At 41.8% G+C, this 9,084-nt stretch overlaps 1 protein-coding gene across 3 annotated transcripts in view; it reads left to right on the forward strand.

The window, feature by feature from the left end:
• The window catches only part of SLC25A17 (solute carrier family 25 (mitochondrial carrier; peroxisomal membrane protein, 34kDa), member 17), a 60,372-nt gene that overhangs the window by 30,439 nt on the left and 20,849 nt on the right, over positions 1–9,084 (forward strand). Inside the window, exons 2-5 of one of the 3 annotated variants that reach the window (XM_011964160.1) lie at positions 260–320; positions 2,017–2,069; positions 4,759–4,825; positions 6,986–7,137. In XM_011964160.1, the coding sequence (XP_011819550.1) occupies positions 2,066–2,069; positions 4,759–4,825; positions 6,986–7,137 (223 nt within the window). In that variant the 5' untranslated portion in view covers positions 260–320; positions 2,017–2,065. The remainder of the gene's footprint in view (positions 1–259; positions 321–2,016; positions 2,070–4,758; positions 4,826–6,985; positions 7,138–9,084) is intronic. The other 2 variants (XM_011964159.1, XM_011964161.1) reach the window with 2 other exon arrangements.

Below are 9,084 nucleotides of genomic sequence, written 5' to 3' on the forward strand. Positions count from 1 at the left end.
AAAAAAAAAAAAAAAAATTTAAAAATTAGCCAAACATGGTGCTGTGCACCTGGAAGGTATGTGCTTGTAACCCCAACTACTTGAGAAAACTGAGGTGGCAGGCAGGATCACTTGAGCCCAAGAGTTTGAGGCTGCTGTAAACCACATCCACGCCACTGCACTCCAGCCTAGATGACAGAGCAAGATCTTGTCTCAAAAAAAAAAAAGTTGTGACTTACTATGTTTGTGATACTGTCATGGCCTTTTTCAAACTTTTCAGGGAAGCGTGACAGCAATGACAGTGTTTTTTCCCCTGGATACAGCTAGACTTCGACTTCAGGGTGAGTATTTATCTTTTGTAGAAATCATATTCCTATTCATTTGGTGTCAGGAAGCAAACGTTTTCTCTAGTAATTTCTTTTTTTCTTCTTCTTCTTTTTTTTTTTTTTTGAGACGGAGATTTACCTTTGTAGCCCAGGCTGGAGTGCAATGGCGTGATTTCAGCTCACCACAACCTTCGCCTCCTGGGTTCAAGCGATTCTCCTGCCTCAGCCTCCCAAGTAGCTGGGATTACAGGAACCTCTTTTTTAGTAGAAATGGGGTTTCACCATATTGGCCAGGCTGGTCTTGAACTCCTGATCTCAGGTGATCTCCTGCCTTGGCCTGCCAAAGTGCTGGGATTACAGGCATGAGCCACTGCACTCAGCCTCTTTTTTTTTTCTTTTTTTAATGTATGTGTGATTTTATTTTTTTAGGGGGGATAGGGTTAAGGGGAAACAAGTTTTGACTGAGAAAATCAACTTTTCAGCTGAAACTGTATCTCAGAAGTTTGAAATAAGTTGTAGAAGCGGGAGAAGATAGATACCTGGTAGACTGGGGCCTAAAGTTGCCACCCCCTTTCCGACTCTAGAGGCCCCTTCCTGCTCCAGATTACAGTGGGGAAGGAAGCTTTCACTCTTTCTTCTGCCCATCGATGATCTGAAAGAGGCAGATGGGGAAAAGGCTCCGAGGAACCAATGGTGCACATCAGGCCATGTTACTTTCTCTGTCTGAGATGAGTTCTCTAACACCCAGGGTAAAGGATGGACTGTAGCTGTATGGACTCAATTTGCCTCCGACCTTTTCCAGAGCTTTTTGCCCAGTTGTTGCTAACAACTGATGACAAGACAGGCAAAGATCAAGGCCACATCAACAGCCCCTTCGACTTTCCAGAGCAGGTGTATTTCTATCAGAGCTAAGCGGGGAGCTTTCAAACTCATTCCTTAGATGAGCTGCTTGCGGTTTTCTCCACACACCCTGTGAAGCCACACTCTGGGGTGGCTTTAGCCTGGAAATGAGAACGGGCAGTGCCCCCTTCTATGCAGATCTAAGATGCTCAGGACCGCTGCTCCTCCTGGGGTGCAGAGGCAGTGCTTACTCTACCGCCCTCGCGGAGGTTGCAGGTCAGGGCGGGAAAGCCAGAGGTGCCCATGGGGCAAAGGCTTTATCAGATGTCCCTGTGGCCACAGCAAGAAAAACTCATGTGCTTTTGTTGGCTGCAGAGGAAGGGCTGGTCGGGCATACAGGCCTGGCTCACCTCAGCCTCCACCCCAGTCTAGTGATTTCTGAATTAGTCTATGATTTCTGATACTATAGAGATCCACCATTGACTTTAAATACTGGTCATCATTGTTTCCTTTTTTTTCTTTTAAGTTTTATTTTCCTTTTCTTTCCAGAAGATATGTTTCCTAATTAACAGAGTCATTCCTGGATGAGTCATAGCCACAGCCATTTTCTAATCTAAGAACCTGAGTGGGCTTGCATTAATAATTTTGAATCGTTAACAATCCTTCTCTAAGAAGCCATATGACTTTTTTAAGGCACACAGTGGAGAGTTTTTTGAGAGAGTTAGATGGTCTCAAAAGAAGAGGCAGAACAGGAACATACTGGAGCGACATACTCGATGCCGTTGCTAATGTAGGCATGTGGTCCTAACCTGCCTTTGCAGCTTCATTGGACTCTACAACTCACTGTGATTCTTGCCTGTTTTTTCCTCAGATTTTTTCAAGTTGAAATTGTAAACCTATGCCAGAACTTGCATGAAGAGATGAGTAAGATTAGCTTCGATTAGTAATTCAAAGGTTAAACCCTTCATACCTACTATTTTTGGTTAATTTTAGAGTTTTTGGATAAATAATTTTATATTATTCAAAAGGCAAAATATATAAAAAGGTATACAGTGCAGTGAAAATGCTCACTCTTAGTCTGCCCTGTCTCCCTTTCCTCTTCACTGCAGGTAACGTTTAGATAGTTTCTTGAGTAGCCTTGCAGAATTTCTTTATGGGATAACAAGTGAATAAGAATATATAGTCTTAATTTTCTCTCTTTTTTACACAAACAGCATACTTTACATGCTGTCCTGTACTTTGAACTTTTCACTTAACAGTATGTTTTAGACGCCTTCCGAATCAGTGCATTGGGAGCATCTTCGTCTGTCTTACAGCCGTGGAGTGATGCGTGGTGTGAATGCACCATAGTCTGTGTCACCCTTCCCTGTTGTAGATTCTTGGGTTGTTTCCACCCTTTTGTTATTACAGAAATGATGTAAGAATAGATTTGTTCCTATGCCACGATGTTTCTGTGAATTCTGTGGGATAAATTCCCAGATGTAGGATTACTGCATTGAAGGGTAATTGTGTTTGTAATTTTGATGGTTATTGCCAGATTGCCTTCTTTTTTTTGAGACAGAGTCTCTCTCTGTCGCCCAGGTTGGAGTGCAGTGGCGTAATCTCGACTCACTGCAACTTCTGCCTCCTGGATTCATGTGATTCTCCTGTCTCAGCCTCCCGAGTTGCTGGGATTACAGCCTTGCACCACCCTATCCAGCTAATTTTTATATTTTTAGTAAAGACGGGGTTTCGCCATATTGGCCAGGCTGGTCTCGAACTCCTGACCTCAGGTGATCCGCCCGCCTCGGCCTTCCAAAGTGCTGGGATTACAGGCGTGAGCCACTGCGCCCGGCCTCAGATTGCCTTCTATAGGGGTTTGCCAGTTTGCCATCCCACAAGCCATACTGGTACCAATTTTAATTCTTAGGAAATTGGTTAATTTGCATATTTTATGTTCTAAAATTGCCTTTCAGGTATGGGTAGGAAATTTGAAGTTAATTAAGGTGAGTTTTGTTTTCAGTGAGAATGCCAGGAAAAACACAGTCCTCATCCTTTTGAGACTTTTTATTTTTTAGATTAGGAGACAGAACACAAGGCTAAAACCCTTTAAGAAACTTGAATTTTAGGTTGGACATGGTGGCTGATGCCTATAATCCCAGCACTTTGGGAGGCCGAGGCGAGTGGCTACCAAGATAAGGAGTTCGAGACCAACCTGGCCAGCATGGTGAAATCCCATGTCTACTAAAAATAAAAATAAAAAATTAGCTGAGCATGGTGGCAGGAGCCTGTAATTCCAGCTACTCAGGAGGCTAAGGCAGGAGAATTGCTTGAACCCAGGAGGCAGAGGTTGCAGTGAGCCGAGACCACACCACTGCACTCCAGCCTGGGTGACAAAGCAAGACTCTGTCTCAAAATAAAAAAAGAAACTTGAATTTTAATACTGGCTTTGCTGCCGACCACATCTGTCCTTCCAGCTTTTGTGTCTATAGCCTCTCCTGTAAAAGGTAGAGAGTAATTTATTTCCTCTCTGCTTTATAAGATGCTAAAATGAGTAAATATATACATCAATTGAATAAAACAAGAGAGCTTTATGAAATACAAGAAATATATTAGGCTTGGTGCGGTGGCTCATGCCTGTAATCCCAGCACTTTGGGAGGCTGAGGCAGATGGATCATGAGGTCAGGAGATCAAGACCATCCTGGCTAACACAGTGAAACCCTGTCTCTACTAAAAATACAAAATATTAGCTGGGCGTGGTGGCGGGCACCTGTAGTCCCGGCTACTTGGGAGGCTGAGGCAGGAGAATGGCATGAACCCAGGAGGTGGAGCTTGCAGTGAGCCAAGATTGCACCACTGCACTCCAGCCTGGGCAACAGAGCAAGACTCCATCTCAAAAAAAAAAAAAAGAAAAGAAATTGTTTCTGTCATGTCTTTTTCTTTGGAAATTAGGAATTACATTAGATTGCTTTATGGTTCATGAGTAACAGATGAAGGCCGAGGGATCTGCAGTGGGAATTTAGCACATGGTCACACAGGGGGATCATTTAGTTCTGGGGCAACCTAGGGAGCTCAAAGGTGAGGTAAAATGGCATTTTAGTGAAACTTGCTGATGCTGACAATTATAATTATCAAAGGATTTAGTTTAAACATACACAGGCCAGGTGTGGTGGCTCATGCCTGTAATCCTAGCACTTTGGGAGGCCAAGGCATGAGGATCCCTTGAGCCCAAGAGTTTGAGACCAGCCTGGGCAACATAGTGAGACTCCGTCTCTAAAAATATTAAAAAACAGATGGGGCACAGTGGCTCATGCCTATAATCCCAGCACTTTGGGAGGCCGAGTTGGGCAGATTACCTGAGGTCAGGAGTTCGAGACCAGCCTGACCAAAATAGCGAAACCCCACCTCTACTAAAATACAAAAATTATCTGGGCATGGTGGTGTGCACCTGTAATCCCAGCTACTTGGGAGGCTGTGACAGGAGAATCACTTGGACCCAGGAGGTGGAGGTTGCAGTGAGCTGAGATCACGCCACTGCTCTCCAACCTGGGTGACAGAGTGAGACTCTGTCTCAAAAAAAAAAAAAAAATTTAACTAATAAATAAAATAAACATGCATTGTTTGGTCTTGTAGTTGATGAGAAAAGAAAATCCAAAACTACACACATGGTGCTCCTGGAGATCATTAAAGAAGAAGGACTGTGAGTACCACTTCATTTCACCTTCGTTAAACAAAGCAACTTGTTACGAGATTCCTGTGCCTCCAGTAGAGTTACGCTTACTTTCTATCTATTTTCATAGCACTATAATGTTGTAAACTTATAATTGCCTGATTTATAAGTACATAATTGTTTTCAGTTTCTTAAAGATCTGTAGTGAGGCATTTGATTCTTTTTATTTATTTATTTTTTACAATATTTATCTTAAGCCATTTGATTCTTGATCATGGAGTCTTCCATGAAACTAAAATGCATTGTTTTATATACAGTAAACTGAAAAAAATATAATAGTTGTTTAGTTCATTCCTGTCAGGTGCATTTAGACAGATGATGTACTTCTTTTTTTTAGCTTTTTTTTTTTTTTTTTTGAGACGGAGTCTCGCTCTGTCGCCCGGGCTGGAGTGCAGTGGCCGGATCTCAGCTCACTGCAAGCTCCGCCTGCTGGGTTTACGCCATTCTCCTGCCTCAGCCTCCCGAGTAGCTGGGACTACAGGCGCCAGCCATCTCGCCCGGCTAGCTTTTTGTATTTTTTAGTAGAGACGGGGTTTCACTGTGTTAGCCAGGATGGTCTCGAACTCCTGACCTCGTGATCCGCCCGTCTCGGCCTCCCAAAGTGCTGGGATTACAGGCTTGAGCCACCGCGCCCGGCCTTTTTTTTAGCTTTTTATTGGAAATAATTTTAAATTTACAAAAATTTGCAAAACTGAACTTAGTACAAAGAAGACAAGTATATGCTTTACCCAGATTCATCTGTTAACATCTTTTCCTGTTTGTTTTACCATTTTTGCTCATGCTCTCCCTCTCCCACCTCCCTTTTCTCCTTCTTACTCACACCACACACAGATTTTCTTTGAATTATTTGAGAGTAAGTTATGTACATCAAAGCCTTTAGCCCCATGATGTTGACACTTTTAAAGAATATAGTCCGCCTGTAATCCTAGCCTTTTGGGGGGCCAAGGCAGGCGGATCACCTGTGGTCAGGAGTTTGAGACAGCCTGACCAACATGGAGAAACCCCATCTCTACTAAAAATACAAAATTAGCTGGGCATGGTGGCGCGTGCCTATAATCCCAGCTACTGTGGAGGCTGAGGCAGGAGAATCACTTGAACCTAGGAGGTGGAGGTTGCAGTGGGCCAAGATCGTGCCATTGGATGCCAGCCTGGGCAACAAGAGTGAAACTCAGTCTCAAAAAAAAAAAAAAAGAATGTTTCTCATTTTAAGTTTGCCTCACATGTCCTCATGATTCCATTGAGGTTGTACGTTCTTGGCCTGAATAACGCACAGGTGATACTGTGTCCTCAAGGTACCACATCTTGACTCACATATTGTCTGCCTGCCCTTGCTTAGCTAATTATGATTTCTTCAATTCGATTTGGCCATTGTGTGATTACCTTTTTCTTCTCTTGCAACTGTAAGCAGTCTATGTGGAGATACTTTAAAACAATACAAATATCCTGCGCCTTGTCAACACTTCTCCGCTAAATTTACCACGAGTTGCAAAATGACAACTTTCCAACTCCAGCATTGCCTCCACAGTGGCAATTTTACCAGTGTTGGCATTCTGCTATAAGCAGGACTTCCCCTTCTTGAGAACTTCATTTATTTATCTACTTATTATTGGTATAGACTCAGAAATGTCTATTTTTCAGTGGTTTACAATTGATTACTTAATTATTTTGGTATTCAAATTGCCCCAGATTTGGCCTGTAGCCAAATCCTGTGAGCTCCTGTGCCCTTACAAATTCCATCTTTTTTTTTTTTTCCAGTACTTATTTTCTATAATTACTTCATTTTAACTGTTCTTGCCCTGTCATAAAACATGAATGGTACTGTATTAACTGACAGCCATAAGGAAGTTGTCTCTACTTTTATATACCAACGTTACTAAAGAAAATTAAGGGAGGGAATTAATAAATCAGTCAGACTTTGTGTTGTTTCTTTGGTATCATTAGTGCTAGAATAGATTCCTTGATTTGGACATCCTTCAGAATGTGAGGTGTGTGTACAGTTTGGAGTCCCTTGTATTCTTGTAGGAGTGAAGCTTGAGACCATGTGAGTGATGGTCAGCCCTTCCTAGGATTTCTCTGCCAATTTCTAATTTGTCCATGACCTTTACTTTGCTTATTGTGTTTTTCCCCTAGCCTGGCACCATATCGAGGGTGGTTTCCAGTGATTTCCAGTCTCTGCTGCTCCAATTTTGTCTATTTCTACACTTTCAATAGCCTCAAAGCAGTCTGGGTCAAAGGTCAACGTTCTACCACTGGAAAAGATCTGGTAGTTGGGTTTGTTGCAGGTAACAAGGTTTTCTGGGTATAAAATGTTTTTATATTTACCTTGTGGTTTTATATACTCTAAGAGGTTATTTAGCCCAAAGTAATGCTTACAAGTTTTCCAACTTGGTTTTTTTTTTTTTTTTTAATTGTGTTAAAAAACATGTGACATAAAATTTACCATGTTAATAATTTTAAGTGTAAGATCAGTAGTGTTAAATATGTTCACAATGTTGTGAAACAAATCTCCAGTACTTTTGCATATTGCAGACCTGATTCTATTCTCATTAAACTCCCCTTTTCCCTCTCCCTCAGCTCCTAGTAACCACCATTCTACTTTCAGTTTCTTAAGAATTTGACTACTTTAGATACTTGATACCAGTCGAATCATATACTACTTGTTTTTCTTGTGACGGGCTTCTTTCACTTAGTATAATGTCTTTGACTTTCATCCATGCCATATAGCATGTATTATGACTTCCTTACTTTTTTATGACTGAATCCATTATATGTGTATATCACATTCTGTTTATCCATTCATCTGTTAATGGGCACTTAAGTTGCTTCCATCTTTTCACTATTGTGAGTAGTGCTATGAAAATGAGTGTGTAGCTATCTATTTGAGAGCCTGCTCTCCATTCTTTTGGATATATACCCAGAAATGGGATTGCTGGATCATTTGAAATTCTGTTTAGTTTTTTCGGGGACCTCCATACTGTTTTCCATAACACTATAACATTTATAATCCCACCAACGGTACACAGAAGTTCCCGTTTTTCCACATCCTTGCTAACACTTATTTTCTGTTTTATGATAGTAGCCATCCTAATGGGTATGAGGTGATATCTCACTGTGGCTTTGATTTGCATTTCTCTGATGATTAGTGATGTTGAACATCTTTTCATATGTTTGTTGGCCATTTGTATATTATCTTTGCAGAAATGTCTGTTCTGTTTCTTTGTCCATTTTTTAATCGGGTTATTAGATTTTTTTGCTTTAAAGTTATAGGATTTCTGTATGTGGTATAATAAAAAATACATGTGGCCTTTGTCCCTGCTTCCTGGCACAGTTCCTAAAACCATTGGAATTTCCTGAGTGGTAGTATCTTTTGTTATTCCTAATGAGCCCCTTTTAACTATCGCTGAGTTTAGGTTAATAAGGTTACTATTGGATGGCTCCTAGATAGCTCCAGGATGGAGGCTGGTGGCCAGAGGAACCAGCCATGTGCTTAGAGAGAAGTGGGGAGAGGTTGAATTGTGGATAAATAACTCAGGATGGAAGTCTAGGAGTCATCACAGGCTCTTCATGCCTTCACCCGCTCCACATCTGCTTCGCCATCCAGAACCATTGGTCTGTCTCCCCAGTATCTCTTGGATCCATTTCCTCTTCTCCATATCCATATCCATTTCCCCAAATCAAACCTTATCATTGCTCACCTGGACTATTGCACTAGTCTGATCTTCCCTTTGAGGTCTTCCTCATGAACCCACTTTGCAGTTTTGCAGCCTTTCTAGGAGAGAAGTTTTCAAAGAGTATCACAACTCAAAGAACTCAAGTTTGAGATTTGTTCACTTGGGGAAAAAAAATTAGAATAGTTCCTGTACAGAAAAAGACTTGTTTTTTACATAAATTACAACAAATGGCAATCTAGTGGGATCTTCTATACTTGAGACCAGTTATTTGTAATACCTTGATTTTAATCACTTTAGATTAGTTTATATGTATTTGCATTTGAAAGATTATAACTCGCTGGGGGCGGTGGCTCACGCCTGTAATCCCAGCACTTTGGGAGGCCGAGGCGGGCGGATCACAAGGTCAGGAGATCGAGACCATGGTGAAACCCCTGTCTACTAAAAATACAAAAAATTAGCCTGGTGCGGTGGCGGGCGCCTGTAGTCCCAGCTACTCAGGAGGTTGAGGCGGGAGAATGGCGTAAACCCGGGAGGCGGAGCTTGCAGTGAGCTGAGATC

Source organism: Colobus angolensis, unplaced genomic scaffold (assembly GCF_000951035.1).
Source record: "Colobus angolensis palliatus isolate OR3802 unplaced genomic scaffold, Cang.pa_1.0 Scaffold65, whole genome shotgun sequence".
NCBI classification, from domain to species: domain Eukaryota; kingdom Metazoa; phylum Chordata; class Mammalia; order Primates; family Cercopithecidae; genus Colobus; species Colobus angolensis.